This window comes from Zalophus californianus, chromosome 1 (assembly GCF_009762305.2).
Source record: "Zalophus californianus isolate mZalCal1 chromosome 1, mZalCal1.pri.v2, whole genome shotgun sequence".
Classification (NCBI taxonomy): Eukaryota; Metazoa; Chordata; class Mammalia; order Carnivora; family Otariidae; genus Zalophus; species Zalophus californianus.
The window spans coordinates 104,485,094-104,502,154 of record NC_045595.1 but is presented as its reverse complement, the minus strand read 5'-3'; the positions used below and the strand labels follow the sequence as shown (position 1 = coordinate 104,502,154).

General features: G+C 45.5%; 1 protein-coding gene and 1 long non-coding RNA gene across 3 annotated transcripts in view; one reads left to right on the top strand and one right to left on the bottom strand.

Annotated features, from left to right (window-relative positions):
* Positions 1 to 11,844: 11,844 nt before the first annotated feature.
* LOC113916348 lies at positions 11,845 to 14,456 on the bottom strand. Its single transcript, XR_003517916.1, has 3 exons — positions 14,277 to 14,456; positions 12,375 to 12,460; positions 11,845 to 12,133 (listed from the first exon to the last, which is right to left on the bottom strand). It is a non-coding gene; the product is annotated as an uncharacterized LOC113916348 (long non-coding RNA).
* Positions 13,728 to 17,061, top strand: part of WWTR1 (WW domain containing transcription regulator 1) — a 133,119-nt gene continuing 129,785 nt past the window's right edge. The window contains exons 1-2 of one of the 2 annotated variants that reach the window (XM_027582480.1): positions 13,728 to 14,041; positions 14,470 to 14,903. In XM_027582480.1, the coding sequence (XP_027438281.1) occupies positions 14,473 to 14,903 (431 nt within the window). In that variant the 5' untranslated portion in view covers positions 13,728 to 14,041; positions 14,470 to 14,472. Of the gene's footprint in view, positions 14,042 to 14,469; positions 14,904 to 17,061 lie in introns of those variants that run through there. The other variant, XM_027582481.1, reaches the window with a different exon arrangement.

Genomic DNA, 17,061 nt, shown 5'->3' with positions numbered 1-17,061 from the left:
GAGAGGTGACTGCCTGAGATGCGAATATATACACTTTCCTGTGCAATGACCCTGAAAGGGAAAGGACTGCAACACTGAAGACCAAGAGGTCAGAAGCAGAAGCATGTAGATGGATATATGACAGCAGGCATGAAGCATGAAGATTTTGTGTTACAGATTAATGCCCACTCCAAAGTATTCACCATTGAAGAGGCACTAAAAAAACCCAAGTAGGCAAAATGGATCTGACCAGTTGATGTCGGGCAGTCTTTGCCATCAACCATCCCAGAATTGACATGATAGACAAATGAAGAGTAACAGAGACAGAAGCTATGCATGTATCCAACAGCATGGGCTCCCACTTACCAAAGCTGCTGCTTCTAAAGGTTCAATGTACCAACAACAGAGACAGCCTCCAATATGGCACTGTTCCTAGAAGAGTCCAACCAGCCATTTGGCAAGTTGACTATAGTAGGCCCCCTCCATCTAGTTTGTCTGTATAGGAATAGATAACTATTCTGAGTATAGATTTGCCTTTACTGCTTACAGAGAGCCTGTTAGCGCCGCTATCTGGAACCTTACAGAATGCCTGATGCATAGACATAAAATCCCACACAACATAGCACTTGATCAGGGAACTCACTTTGCAGTGAAGGAGGTACAGAAATTACCCCGTGGCTATAGAATGCACTGATTGTATTACATACTGCAATATTTAGAATTAGCTAAACTGATAGTCAAGGCACAGCTAAAGCACCAGCTTTTAGGCAATATTCTGCAGGGATGAGGTGCCACCCTTCAGGGTGCAGTGTATACACTGAATCAAAGACCTCTCTATGATATTATATCACTTATAGGGAATGCATGAGTCTAAGAACAAAGTGGTGGAAGCAAAAGTGGACCCATTTAACATCACTCCCAGTGATCCTTTGGGGAACTTTGTGTTTCCCATTTTCACAACTTTGGAATCTATAGGGTTAGAGGTTCAGGTCCCAAAGGGAGTGCACTCTTGCTAGGGGGACATGACAACAGTACCATTTAACTATAATCTGTGAATGCCATGTACACACTTTAGACTCCTCTGTCCAGGGGCCAACAGCAAGAAGAGTCACCATCATTCTGGCTGGGATCAACGACCCTAAGCAGCAGGAGGAGTAAAGGCTGCTATTACACAAGGTGTTAAGGCAGTGAGGGATGTGCACAACCAGGTGATCCACTTGGTACCTCTGGGGATTATTTTTCACCATTATAATTGTGAATGGATATACTCAGAAGCCCCAGTCTGAGAAGGGTGGGATTTCAAGGGCTGGAGCCCCCTTAAAAATGAAGCACCACCAGGTAGGCAAGCCATCAGCACCTGCAGAGAAGATGGCATAGGCTGTGGAGACTTCAGGAAGTGTATATATTCACATCACAGGCATAGGCTGTGGAGACTTCAGGAGAGAGAAGATAAATACCAGTTCTGGCCTCAAGACCAACTGCCACAGCAAGGACTGTGATTTGTCTCACTAACCACTTAAATTTCCCCTCAGGAGAGAGGTCCTGGAGAACCATGGAAGAACTGCATCCTGAAATGGATGGAGGAGTCAGTCTGTTCGATGCAGCTTGTATAGACTGTGGTGAAAGCCGTGTGGGTTCACTGCTTAGGGCTCCCTTCAGTAGAGAACCTCCTATGAGAGCAGTCAGCTGACAGCTCCAGCCACCACACCTGTGGAATTACTGCCTCATTCACATGGGGAAGCCCATGATCTCCTCAGAGTGCCGGTGATTGAGCCCAGCGGTGTGCGAAAGCTGAGCCATCCCTGCCCATCCTGGGACACCCCTAGTGGTCAGTCATTGACTTGAAGTTTCTCATCACCCTGGCTAGGACTTCCTTCAAGCCGCGCTGCAATCTGAGGCACCTCTGCACGATCTTCCTTCCTTCGCTTTCCTTCTTTCATAGGTGTCAGCCCTCCATGGCAATCTGAAGGCTTTCCTGGCCTACTCTTCCTCCTTCTCTCCTTCACTCTTTTCTTTCTTTCTTTTTTTTTTTTAAGATTTATTTATTTATTTGAGAGAGAGAGCAGGGCGGAGGGGCAGCAGGACAGGGAGAGAGGGTCCCAAGCAGACTCCAGGCTAGGCATGTAGCCTGACAAAGGGCTTGATCTCATGACCCTGAGATCACAACCTGAGCTGGAACCAAGAGTCGGTCACTCAGATGACTGACCACCCAGGTGCCTCCTCTCGTTTATTGTTTATGGCCTATCCCCTAATTCATTTCTTGCTCGCTCATCTAATTCCATCTTGGTGTCTGCTTCCCGGTGGATCTGAACAGACCCACAAATCATTAATGCTAGTTCTTTTCCAAGTAGTCATCTGTTTTCTCAACTTTTTTGTGTCTTGATGAAGAGTTTGAATCCTGAAGGTTAAACAGACACCTACCTTATAAATACAGGTATTTCTGCTAGCCAATTTACTCTAACCTAACTCTGCAGAGGAATTACAGAACATGTTAGTGTCATCTAGAACTTAAAGGTTCATTTTTGTGTTTGCTGAAGGGCAAGTTCACGTTTAGTGTTTTCCTGGATTACTTTCGTTTCCTCCTTTCTCCCTCCCATTGGACGCCAGTGGTAGGGACCTTGTTTGTTTCCTTTAGATCATAGAACTACAAATTCAAATGACATGGCATTTTGGAGAATAGAAATTCCTGATTTAAGTGAGGCTGTTTTGAGTCCAGATGGATTTGTGATAACTGAAAGAAAGAACGGTCTTGTTCCCAGACCAGCTACACGCTGCTGCTCCAAGCTGTGGATTAATGAAACTGGCACAAGAATAAACTTGGTTGGGATTTTCTTTGGTGGGATTTTGCGGCCACCAAGAAGTTTCCCTTGCAAGTTAATAAGTCTGGGTGGGAAAACGCCTGTATGTGGGGTTCTTATTTCCTCCCCCCAAAAAAACACACCCCACCGGCAGTGGTGAAATAGAAAAGATTGACTAATAAGGGTAAAAATCTGGACTTGGCACAAAGGTTTTTGGTGATTTTAGGTAAAATGGTCTGGTCTCTTTCATACCAACAGCTTGCTTTGGAGGCTGTAAAGTTTGGCCTCTCCAAACTTATTTGACCAAGTTGTCCAGAAAGTCAAAGGATTCATTAGCAAGAATGAAATTTACCACCAGATTGTGTCTGTCCTTTGAGCCAAACAGACTGAAACTTACTTCTTGGCAGTCTCTTTGTGGGGTGTTCAAACACTAACACAAAAAAGTTTTGAAAGCCCTGTGATGTCTTTTGGTGAGTAGAGTGTCTATAGGAGCTTATGTGGAGGAATCAATGTAACTGTTGCTCCTGAGTTGTCAGATAATTCATCAAAAGGGTCCCCCTTTATTGGGGATGAATTTTGTTCCAAGAATGGAATCCATCACTTCTAACTCAAGACCTTATCTTGTGATGTGACATAATGAAGCACCTGGGACACCTTAATATACCTGTCCACAGGATGGCCAGAAGAGATAGATTTCTCCCTTGAGAATGTGTTTCAATGAACATCACAACTTTGTCCTTTCTCCTTGAAAGGTCTACATTGCCATATTTAATTATTTAAGGCAGTCTTGCAATAATTTTTTTTAAAGATTTTATTTATTCATTTGAGAGAGAGAGAGACAGAGCACAAGCAGGGGGAGAGGCAGAGAGGGAGAAGCAGGCTCCATGCTGAGCTGGGAGCCTGATGTGGGGGTTCAATCCCAGGACCTGGAAATGACGACCTGAGCCGAAGGCAGACGCCCAACCATCTGAGCCACCCAGGCGCCCCTGTCTTGTAATAATTACAAGAGAAGTGGAAGACTAAAATTCTAGAGGCTTTTTTCCTTGAAGGCCATTAACCAGTTTTATTTTTATAGATGCAATGCCAACCAGCCAAAGTCTAAATTATTATGATCTCTAATATTGAACTCCTGGCCCTGCAATCTAAACAAGGGAACAGCCTCGACTGACACTTTCACAGATAGTAGTTATGGATTATTATTATTATTTATTTTTTTAGTAAAGTGGTAGCTAAATCTCAGGGATCTTCTCATTCACTTTTTCTTTGGCATTTTATTTCTTTTTCTTTGGTGTTTTAAGTTAAACTCTTCTCAAGTATCTGCAGATTATTTTCTCTTCTGTGAAACACACAATTTTGACAGGTGGGAGGAAATAAATAGAATGAATGTCTCTTGCCTGAAATCTCTGCTCAAAAAGTGCGAGATGATGATTTAATAGAATTACAATGTGCAGCCTTTAGGTTAGTGCCCAGGGAGCCCTAAAATTGTTTGGCTGTCAAGAGCATCATGTGGTTCCTCCAGGGATTTTGTTGTGGTTCATTTCTAAAAGGCAAACAGCTGAAAGACTTGTGTTCATGCTAAGAAACACCAAGCATATGAACTCAGGCAGTTATTCCATCTCTGGGGTTCTCTGCCTGGGCCTTCTTTTCTGGGAGCTTCTTGTCTTCCCTTTAGGGTTATGCTCATTGTACTTATTCTTGACCTTGATCTTCCTCCTCCCCCACCATCAAAAGTGACTGGTCCAAAGATGGACACCTGATTCAAAATAATCAGTCAAGGACCTTTCCCTGGGAATTTAGACCTGAGGCAAAAGTCCATTTCTCTTTTAAGAGGAACTGCTTGTACGGGCACCTGGGTGGTTCAGTCAGTTAACATCTGCCTTTGGCTTAGGTCGTGACCCCAGGGTCCTGGGATCAAGCCCTACGTGGAGCTCCCTTCTCAGCAGGGAGTCTACTTCTCTCTCTCCTCCCCCCACCCCCACCACTTGTGCTCGCTCTCACTCACTCTCTTTCTCTCTCAAATACATAAAATCTTTTAAAAAAAGAAAAAGAGGGACTGCTTGTAATATGTGAAATTGTGAGGCCTAGAAAACGATGTACCATGTAGATTGAAGAGCAGAAAAGGCTGATTTGTCCAGAAACAATGAAGTAGATAACGTAACAGAGACCAGAGACAGGGAGAGGGAAACAGGAGAGGGAGGGAGGTATGCACTGCCTTATGTTCCAGGCCGTATCCTTATAACTGCTCCCTTTTGCTTATGTGAACAAATTTTTTTACCTGCAGCCAAGAGGAGTCTTAACTACTTTTCCTCCCACTTCTCGAGAATGTGTGATATAGAAAATGTGAATTTGCCCAACCAGGTAGTCCTGATGTCACAGGATATGTTTTGACCCTTCAGGAGCCTCCTCTTGCTGCTACTGTAGAACAAATCTGCCGGCTTTCTGTGTTCTCCTGCTCCCACACCAGTCCTCTAAGGGTCTAGAAAGACTCAACTTGAGGACGAGGACACACTGAAATTTGGGGGCTCCCAAGGATGGCTGTGGTGCCTAGCCATCATTTGTAATATATTTTTTTCTCTAACAAAACACATTCTGAGTTTCAAATGACCAATTTATAAAATAACTCTAGAAATAAAACCCTTAAAAAAAAAAAGTCAGGACTGACTGCTCCATATTAATTAGTAGTGAGGATTCACATGACAGAAGGGTTCTTTAATACACGCAAGTACTCCATTAATCAGAGTTTGATTGCATTTTAAGTATGCTCCAACACATTTGAGTTTTCATTTATTTAATGAGAGGGAGGAGACAACTAGAATTTAAATTTTAGGAGCCTCTGAGCACTGAATGGCCATTAGATGACAAAGCAATTGTGAAATGTTATTAGAGGGATAGGTCAATGGAGGAAAAAGAACTAAAAATACCCTCTCTCTCTCTCTCTCTCTCTTTCTGAGGGACAGAATTCTGTAATCTCACAAAAGAGGAAGCAATTAAGACTCTGATTCAGTTAAGAAGTGATGAGAGAAATAGGGGAGCCTGGGCGGCTCAGTCGGTTGAACATCCAGCTCTTGATTTTGGCTCAGGTCATGACCTCAGGGTTGTGAGATTAAGCTCCACATTGGGCTCTGCACTCAGCAGGGAGCCTGCTTGAGATTCTCTCCCTCTCCCTCTGCCCCTGCACCCCCCTCTAAAATAAATAAATAAATCTTAAAAAAATAAGTTATGAAATGGGGTGCCTGGGTGCTAAGATGGTTAAGCATCTGAGCCTTCGGCTCAGGTCATGATCTTAGGGTCCTAGGATTGAGCCCCACATCAGGCTCCCAGCTCAGTGGGGAGTCTGCTTCTCCATCTCCCTCTGCCTCTCCCCCTGCTTGTGCTCTCTCTCTCTCATAAATAAAATCTTTAAAAATGAAAGAAATATAATATGAAGGCTTAGAAGCACTACAGGGTTTGAGTTCTGGCTCTCGTTATAAGTTGATGACCTTCGGCAAGGCACAAAGTTTTCTGAACCTTGTTTTCCTCTGTATAATAGGATGCCTAGTAATGCTTGTCTGCCAATTCTCAGAGTTACTGTAAGATTCATGTATAATTGTACAGGTGAAATTGTTTTATAGTCTGTAAAATATATAAATATTATTTAATATTACCATGATAATTGAAGTACTAACAACTTTTAATTATTATGACTAGGTGGAAATGTCTATGGTCAAATGGTCCAATTAGGACTTACGTGGCAGACACTACATGAGAATAAATTAACTCTTTAAGATCATCTGTAAATATATATCTTTAAAGAAAACTTTTGTCATTTTTAAGTGTGACTTGAACTTATGTCCATCGGGTCAGTGCTCTTGTGGAGAAGAATTTGAGTCCTGGGCCCTCTCTCCATCCCACATTGGTTTGACTGCTCCTCTCCTCTTCTTGGCTCCAAAAGGGATTGACCTTTTCTGACCAGGCATGAAAGGTGGCCTCCCTTGAGTCTGGACAATGCTGAGCCAGAGGGTAAGAGTAGAGCTTATATATCCTGGGCTCCTGTCAACGTGACAAATAAGACCAGAGAAGGGCAGTGGCTTGAACAGCTGGTGTAACCAGATCTGGGACTTATTTGGGTAGAGGGAGGGGTTCAATGACATCATCAACCAATGACTATCCTATCAGGTGGCAGACTCTTTCAAGTTTAGCTTGAAAGATCACTTCTGTGTTGCATGCAGTGGGCACTCAAACAATATATATATTTCTTGAATATATAAATAATGCTGAGAACCTTGAAATTTACCTCCAAACACTGCTAATTAGTTCTCTCATCATACCCAAAATGATATTAATAATATGGTTTGGGCTTCTGAGAGTGATGATTCAATTTCTCTATCACGTAATGCATTTATAGATTTACATAGATCTAAGTATATAGAAACATTTATCTTTTTTATTTTTACATTTTATTTTTTAGTGTTTAGGTATTATTTTTAGCATCTTTTCATTCATGTTTCCCCCATGTTTTTGAACAAAGTTGTAATTATAGTGTTCACAGATACTTGTTTTCAGATGTACTTATTCAAAAATAATAAAAATTATCTTTTTCACATTGGTACATTGTCTTCAGAAGTTCTATTTCATATTTTAAAAAAGATTTTCTTTTTTTTTAAAAAAAGGGGGCAGTTGGTTAAGCATCTGCCTTTGGCTCAGGTTATGATCTCAGGGTCTTGGGATGGAGCCCCCCATTAGGCTCCCAGCTCTGTGGGAAGCCTGCTTCTCCCTCTTCCACTCCCCCTGTTTGTGTTCCTTCTCTGGCTGTCTCTCTCTCTCTGTCAAATAAATAAAATCTTAAAAAAATAAATAAAATAAAAAAGATTTTATTTTATTTATTTATTTTAGAGAGAGAGCTCGCATGAGTGGAGGGAGGGGCAGAGGGAGAGTGAGAGGGAGAGAATCTCAAGCAGACTCCATGCTTAGTGAAGAGCTCAAAGCAGGGCTTGATCTCAGGACCCTACGATCATGACCTGAGCTGAAACCAAGAGTCAGCTGCTTAACCAACTGAGCCACCCAGGCACCTTCAAAAGTACTATTTCAGATAGCTACCAAAAACTTCAGTAGGTATTATGCTTTCACAAATACTTAGCCAATCTCTTGTTAAATATTTAGGATACTTCTAATTAAGATTATGGGGCAATTGGCAATATAGCTTTGCAATATAGCTTGATAGCTAATCTTTATTTTTCTTTTCTATTTTTTCTTTTTATTTATTTGACACAGAGAGACAGTGAGAGAGGAAACATAAGCAGAGGGAGTGGGAGAGGGAGAAGCAGGCTTCCCGCCGAGTAGGGAGCCCGATGTGGGGCTCGATCCCAGGACCCTGGGATCATGACCTGAGCCGAGGGCAGACGCTCAACGAATGAGCCACCTAGGCGCCCCTCTATTTTCCTTTTCTAAGAAAATATGTATTAATTTATTTTTTCCATTTAAAAATATCTTCCCCAGGAAAAAAAATAGCAAAAATACTAGAGGACAAACCACTTGCACACAGTACTCAAGTAAAGACTAAATCTCAGAAATCCCCCTTTCCTCTAGTCCAACTGCATTGCTGAAGCAAGAGAACATGAGGCAGAACAGTCCCATCCATCATCATCATTATCAAAATTATCTTCCTTATGATCATGCCAGTGCTGTATTTATTAGGAACACTAGAGTGAAGCCTGACAATGAGACCTGCACCTGCAAAGAATAATATTGTGCAAAAATGTGTGGCAGGACCAACTCATTTTGATTTAAGTATTTGTAAACTTGCTGTGCGCTGGACATTTTGCTAGGCATTTGGGATGCAGTAAATTATGAATACACAAGTGTCACATTTGATTTGTCAAGGAACTGGTCAACGCTAATCCTCCTAGTGAAATAAAGATTAATCTTATGCAACAGTTTTCTGGACTCTTTATTATTCAAACCCTTATCTATTCAAGGTCCTGGTCTGTTTAGTTCCTCTTCAGTTGCTAATGGTGATTCTGCTTTGAGAATTTTCTCGACTAGTTCAGCAAGCCCAGGCCGGTTCTGCCTCAAGGGCTTCTGGGCTGGATCCTGTAACAACTTACCCACCCCACCAAGTTTCTGACCATTCCTCTTAGCAGCAATCAGTCACCCACACCAAGTCAGCAATTCAGAGGGGTAGGGCTGAAGAAAGCAGCTTGTGGCTTTCCTGAGGCAAATATGGCAGATGACAAAGTCGAGACAACGGCCATTGGGCTGGGTGACCACCGGTACTGAACCCAGCTGTGTAGGGAACACCTTCTTAGGTGCGGGGAAAAACAGGAAGAAAACGAAGCCCTCTTAGACCTGTCCTCAAAGAGCTTGCAATTCGCTTAGCTGATTCCATATGAAGTCCCAAAACTGTAACGAACGGTAAGAGGCTACCTTACAAACTGTTAGGAGTATACCAGTGGGCGCTAAAAGAAAAATGGGCAAAATCATGTAAGGATCATCATGCCCTCAAGGAATTATGGGCTTCAAAGGAGCATTTCCATAAAGAAATGTAGGATTCTTCTAGCCCCAGGAGGCAAGAGATAACTGAGGTAAAAGGTAGAAGACAGTGTTTTATATGATTATGTGTCAAAGAAACAGACAAGGAAACAAAGAAAAAGACAAGAATAATATGAATTTAGGGGAGAGAGACTAATGGGGGCTTGACAATGGAATATGGAGGGCAGTTTTGAGCAGGGTTCAAATAGAGGTATATGTAGTGAAGGAATAGGCTAAATATGCTTGGGTCAGAGCCTGGCTGGAGTGGATGAAGACACATTTGTGTAAGAATCAAGGTCAGAAAGCAATGAAGATGGCAGTTTGTTGCAAGTCCTTGGGTGCTAGATTGATAGCTCTGACCTTTATTCGTGTGGGCAGTTGTTAAAATCTTGTGAGCTGGGGAATGACATCATGAAAATAGGAGGCCAGAAAGGAGAGACCGGAGGCAGAGAAACCAGGTAGGAGGCCACTGCAAGCATTCTGAGATAAGGTCTTGTTGTGGGAGCAGGAAGGGAAGGATGGTCTTGAGGGACACCAGGATAAAGAATCACTTGCTGTTGCTTGGATGGAGACAGAGAGGGAGGAGGGATGGATGGCTCAGGGAAGCTTTCAGTAGGAAGTGTGCTGAGGGGAAGATTAGGAAGCAGGAATCAACTTCTAGTGGAAAGTCTTTGCAAGTGGAGAGAAATTTACTTACTCTCAATTGATTATCTTATAAAAACTGTGGAGTTTCTCTATGAGATAGGCATGCAGGAGGTAGCACACTGATTTAAAATGACAATACCAGGGAGCAAATGGTGACTCGCACAGGATGGGAGAATAGAAAAGGCACTCTGATCTAGGATTAATCCTTGGCTGAATCTGAGGGTTTTTTTCATGAATTGTGTGTACTTAGACAAAATGTTCTGGAGTTCACTGGGCCAGATTCCTTATCTGGAAAATGGGGATATAAAATATATTATCTATTCTTTGGGCCTCCATGAGGCTTAAATCACCATCATTTGAGTGCTTTAGTATGTACCAGAATTTGTGTTAAGAACTTTATTTCCATTTTCTTTTTTAATCCTTAGAATGCTCATTCTGCATTAAAAAAATGCCAAAATTTAGTGGCTTAACCCAATAGCCATTTTATTTGCTCACAGTTCTGCAGTCTGGGCCGGGCTAGGCTCTGTGGTTCTTTTATTCATCTAGATGGTAGTCACTAATGTGTTTGCAGTCAGCTGATGGGCTGCTAGGGGCTGGGCTCAGCTCAGAAGTGTGGTGGCTGGACTTCTCCCTCTCTCCACATATCTCAGGGCCTCTCCTTCTCCATGTGGTTTCTCCAGCAGGGTAGTTGGACTTATCTAGGGACTTAGGTGTCCCAAAAGTACAAAAATAGAAACTTCCACACCTTCTTAGGGTTCCTGGTTAAGGCAAGTCACCAGCCTAGTCCAGATTTACACTGGATGGGACTCCATAAGGGAGGATGGTCCGCTGAAAAGCAGCAATGTCACGGACTACCACAATATTATCACCAACTTGTAATGAATAATCTGTGACTTAGGGAAGCTAAGTTACCCGCCCAATGAAGAGTAGAGCTAGGCACTTCAAAACTTGTGTTCTATCATGGGTCAATGGATAAAATTTGTCGTGTTTTAACCTAGGACCCCGTGAAGTGGGTACTGTTATTGCACCTAATTTACAAAGGAGGAACCCAGGAATAGAGAGCTCAAGTATTTTGCTTGAGGTGACTCAGGTATTTTGCTCCAGAGATTATACATTTAGTCACTACACTGTGCTGCCTCACATGGGTAGTACCTGACACATACAAGGCACCTGTAAATGTTATGTCATCTGAAGCTGTTGTTTTTGAAGGATGGAGCAAATGTCTTCAACCATCCACCATCACATCACATAGGCGATTTGGGAACTGGGGGTTTTCCATTTGAGTTATCCTGTGATCTGGGCAATTTCCTTTTCAGGCATCAACTTCTCTGTCTTTCACCATCTATTTCTTGAAGGTTGGCAAGGAATGAAGACAGCATCCTTGCCCATCCAATCCCAACCCTGATTCTCACAGCTCCCTCAGCATTTTCTTCTTTGGTAGCTGCCAGATAACTCCTTACAAAGCAGGCCCTTCCTTCTTGGGTGAGGACCTTCCTGGAGTAGGGCTGGACTGAAGTTTCCATCCTTTAATCATCAAGTTGGCCTTGCAGCTTCTGATTAGTAACCACTTGGTCCGTTTACTTCCTTTAGTTTCATAGCTAATTTCCCCATTGTCATAACTGTGGTGGCTTTTGACGATAGCTTGCTGATGCTATTTCCAGTGGAGTGACATGTCGCTTCCCCCTTCCTTCTGCTGGTCCTATGGGCAGAGGATTTTGCTGCACGGGAAATCTGGGGTTCCAGAGTCTCTGGAGAGGAGCTTATGCTCTGCTTATCTTTGAAGGTGACCCATGTGGCTGTCTTTCTCTAAGGCAGCCCTGATTTTTCCCACTCTGTGGGGAGTCTGGAATCAGAGCACACCCTCAAGTATAGATAATGGGGTGACAGGTGCCTCATTTTGGTGGGCTCTGTTCTATTGTGGGCATGACAGGGAGTAGCCATTCAGGGAGTGGCCCCGAAATACTCCCTGGCCTTTTCCAAGGCAAAACTATGGGGTGGTCTTGTCTTTCCTGTAAACTTTTCTCCTTCAAAGTAACTCCAGATTTTGACTTTATTTCACCCTTATAAAAATAGTGAGGAGCAATACTTGCACTTAATACAATTCTATTTTATTTAACGGAGAGGTATGTGGATGGGCTGGGTGCTGTTCTAAGTGTTTTACAGATCTTTCCCGATTTAGGTAGGATGAGGTCCTCATGAATCCACTGTAAATTGAAAACACCGTAAGTTGAAAATGCATTTAATACCAAACATCATAGTTTAGCCTAGCCTATCTTAAATGTGCTCAGAACACTTACATTAACCTACAGTCGGGCAAAATCATCTAACATAAAGCCTATTTTATAATAAAGTGTTGAGTATCTCAAGTAATTTATTGACTACAGCTGAAAGTGAAAGACAATTGTTATATGGTAACAGAATGGCTGTTAAGTGTAAGCTGTTTACCTTTCTGATGGCAGGGCTGACTGGGAGCTGTGGCTGCTGTGGCCCAGGCCCAGCATCAGGAGAGTATGGCAGGGCATGTCACTAGCCTGGGGAAAGGTCAAAATTCAAAATTCCGAGTAAAGTTTGAATGTATATCCCTTTTGCACCATCCTAAAGTGGAAAAATCGTTAAGTCCAACCACTGTTAAGTCCCGACTGTCTGTACATATATTGCCTCATTTGACTTATTTCGAAAAACTTCTGTTTGAATCAAATGGCATGGGGTAGGGGCTTTGTGAAACGTTACTTACCTCGCAGCCGCTTTCCCTTTCCCTCCAGTGGAGAGGGGACAAGGGAAGAAGGAATTGAGCTGCTCCGAAGGCCAAGGCTGCCTCCCACTTCCCGCAGCTGTCTTGCCAAGCTAGATCTAGGGGCTGGGGGGTCTCCACCCCTCTCCTAGATCCAGCCGGTGGGAGGGTGGGTGGTTTTTTTCCGGGTCACTGGCGCACCCTCTCTACTCCCAGCCACCTGCTCTGGTTCCATCCCGGCTCCAGGCTCTCTGGAGGGCGTCAGGGACATTCCAATCCTCCCACAACCCGCGCGGATGTCGCGGGGGAGGGGGGGGGGTGCGATTGCTCTCCCTTTTCAGTACCCAGCTTTGACCAGGTTTCTTCTCAAGTTCTAGTGACCCGAGTCACGCAAGGAGACTAAAGATTGACGAATGGTTTCAAGGTTGTTTGTTTACAACGCACCCACTGGCGAAGCCGCAGCTCTAGTGACAGAGGCACTTTCTGGGCACCGTCTGCGCTCTAGCAGACAACTGCAAGCCAAACAGCCAAGATGCCTCCTCGCCAGACCAAATATGGTCACAAGCGCTAAGCAGCCTCCCGTGGAAAGGCTGGCCTGTCTCCCTGCGCCAGGGCGGACCCGAGCCCGCCCTCAGGCAGAACCTCGGATCGGCGCGGCGCTCTGGGCGCTCCGGGCCTCCGCACCAAGCACGAAGGGAGGGTGCGGCAGCCAGGACCGGCCCTTCCTCGGCCTGCGCCGCTCACTCGCGTGCCCTCCGCCGCCCCCAGCCTTAGTTTCGGTCCACAAGCCCTTGATTAAACAGGCGCAGGCCACTTTCCCTTTGATCCCGCCCTAAGTCCGCGGTAAACTCAAAGGAATGCAGGTCCAGGGCTCCGCGGGAAAGGTCCGCACGACCGGGAGGAGTGGATGGGGGGCACCCGTCTCCTCTTACCCAGCAAAGTACCTATCACGCCCAGGGTTCTCTGGAGCCGAAGTGGGGGAGGAGAAGGAGGAGGAGAAGGAAGGGGAGGGACGAGCGGGGGCAGGCAGGCTCAGGACTTGGAGGTTATGCATAATTCAACAGCTCAACTTTCGGGCCCGCCTCTTTTCTGGGAGTGGGAGTTCGCTCCAAACTTTGTTTATGGGACAGTCCGGGAGCCGCGGCGGCCGCGCTGTCTGCTTCTCCTCCGCCTTCTCGCGGAGCACAAACGCCTGAGGCCAGTTCGGGGGATGTGAGAGCCGAAGCCCCTCGGCTGCCAGGCACCAAGTCGGGATTTGCCAGCTGGACCCCGGCTACAGCCCCGCGAGCTCGGGACGCACGCGAGCGACTGAGGCCCGACGGCGAGTTCGGGCGGGACGGCGGCCGCCGCACGCCCAGACTCGGCTTCGCTGCGCGCCCAGGTAGAGCCCGCTGGAGCGCGCCCGCTCACCCCGTTCCACCCCAGGGCGCCTGGGCTCCTCGGGCTTCCGGAGTCGCGATGTCGTGGAGCTGGCTTGGGTTGAGACTTTGGGGGGGCTGCCTGCCCGGGAAAGTTGCGACCTGTCCTTCGCCACCAGCAGTTCAGCCACCTCCCGAGTGCAGTTACCCCCCCCCCAACCCCCGCCCTTCCTTCTCGTCCTCCTCCCGGCAACTTACTTGCTTCAAGAAAGTTGCATAATTCTCCAGGCCAGGAGGGACCCCTCCCCCATCCGGCTGGCCTTACCGCTGAGTGTCTGGGATCCTGAGGCGGACACCTATCTGTCGCCTCTTTTTCTTTTGTTTCTATTCTGCCCCTGGACTCCTTCCTCCGACTTTAAATAAAAGGCTGATCTGACCTTTCTCTTTGCAGAAGATGAATCCGGCCTCGGTGCCTCCCCCGCTCCCGCCACCCGGGCAGCAAGTGATCCACGTCACGCAGGACCTAGACACGGACCTCGAAGCCCTCTTCAACTCGGTCATGAACCCCAAGCCCAGCTCGTGGCGGAAGAAGATCCTGCCCGAATCGTTCTTCAAGGAGCCTGACTCTGGCTCGCACTCGCGCCAGTCGAGTACCGACTCGTCCGGCGGCCACCCGGGGCCCCGGCTGGCCAGCGGCGCCCAGCACGTCCGCTCGCACTCGTCGCCCGCGTCCCTGCAGCTGGGCACCGGCGCGGGTGCTGCAGGCAGTCCAGCGCAGCAGCATGCGCACCTCCGCCAGCAGTCTTACGATGTGACCGACGAGCTGCCGCTGCCCCCGGGCTGGGAGATGACCTTCACGGCCACTGGCCAGAGGTACTTCCTCAAGTAAGTCAGCCCGAAGTCAGGGGGCACAGTCACGGTGCCCAGGGTGCGCATGCTTGTTGGGGGGCGCGCGCGCGCGCGCGCGCCGTGTGTGTCCTTCCACGTTTGGTTCCGAAAGATCTGGGAAGATGGAAGTAGGGAGTGAGTCTCTGGGTGTTGGAATGGTAAAGGGTCAGAAGAAGAGCATCTGGTGAGATTCTTCCAGGGTCCTGGAATTTCCAAAAGATTGGGGACCTGGAAACTCGTAGAAGGAGGAAAAAAAGTAGTTTTGGGGTGATGCTCGTGAAACACATAGGTGACTTTGCCCTGAATCTGGAATAATGACTTCTGGGCACAAACCCTTACGCCCTTACCTGTCCACTCCAACTCAGATGCCCCAGAGCCTGGTCCATTGGGATGTGACACAGAGATAAATTCTAGAACATTTTTGAGGCTTGGGAAGGAGAGGGACTCTTGGTAGTGTAGGTGGTCTGCAGTCTCTCCATTCTTAGGAAAAGCAAGCTAGAAAAGTGAACACTGCCTGGTAGGCCTTTCTGCTCCCAGCTGAGTGATGGATGTAATGACCACACAGCACAGTGATGTAATTAGCAACTCTGTGGTGAAGTAGTTGTGGGCTGGAAAATCAATTGTGTGGAAATTGGGTCAGGAGTTACATTATGTTGCAGTTAGTAACCTAAAATACCAGCGGATCAGGAGCCTGTTTTGTTGTTACTCTTCCCTTTCAGGTTGTTAGGGCTTTCCTGATGTGATGATTTTTACATTAGACTGTAAGGGAAAATACATTCACAGACATAAAGAAGATTGTTTCAGTTGTGGTACCCTAAGATAATTATGTTCCAGAGGAGAAATCACGCTGGAACTTGAAACATAACCAGTGAGGTCAAGGGGGGGGTCAGGCTATTGATGGCCTGGCTGGAGGTTGTGCCAGTGGCTGGTCCACTTGGTTCCAGATTGCCTGCACTGACTGGCCATTCACTGCCATGGAAAGAAACTTCTCTCCTTAGAACCTGCCTTAGACTTTATTTTAAAGCCGAAATTGCTTTGATGGAGAAGTCTTAGTTTAAAACTTATGCTAGGACGTTATGTGCTCTTTTAAAAATATAATCAAGCCCTTCTTTGTCACTTGTATTTGATTGCTGTCAGTTGGATTTTATAACAAATACACAGTAATGGATGAGGTTTGCTGTAGTCAACTCTTTGACTCATACTGGTGACCAATTATTCCTTCCCCATCCCAATGCTGTTGACATCTTGTGCAAGGAGGGGTTCTTTATTTTGTTTCTGGGGTTGGTGTGATGCTGAGAAGCACTTGTCCAGAAACAGACTTGATGGTCATTCCACAACTGGCCTTCCCCCAGGCTTTGAGTGTTAGTGTGGACATGTACTCAATGCTTTGACTTCTAAATGGCTGGTGGAATTCAAGAATGTGATGTAATAACATGACATTTTTCTAAATGTGATGATACTGTTCTGAAGGCTGACATTAGTTTCTATGGTACATAAAGCTCCAAAATGATCTTGTATTAAGTTTACTTAGGTAAGTGCAGTTTTGAGTATTTATTGTGACTTTTATAGAAATGGACTTAGTAGTAAATGCAAATAGAAAAATGGTCCAATAATTTAGAGTAATTTAGGGGGATCTTTTTTGGTCCCAAATGACTTAAGCTGTGCTTATGAATATACACCTGCACAAGTATGTGATATATGATCAGTATAACTGTGGTTATTAAAAATATGAAATAAGAGGCTTGCCTGATATTAGAGGAAAGCTAGGAAAAAAGGACCCCCCCAAAAGCAAAAAAATTCCCTTTTATGCACAAATGCATGATGATGGAATGATTGAAACCAGGGCAGAAATGGAAGTTAGCTTCGGGTTTAGAGAAAGTTGCTCAGATTCATTTGTCCATCCCCCCAACTACAACCACCCTGCAGCCCAAAGCAGAGTACATCTTCTTCCACTTTGGATAGTCAGTGAAGACCACAGCTGAAAAAATGTGTAGGTAGTAGGCTAGCCTGATTTGATGCGGCCCCTGGAAACTTTCTGGCCAAGTAGCTAAGGAATTTAAGAAATTAAGTCATTGTGACTATTGTCTTTCAGGACAAGCAATCTGCCAGGAGTTATCTGAGCTTTTTGGGGGGCTTTGTTTAAAGTTGGAATAAG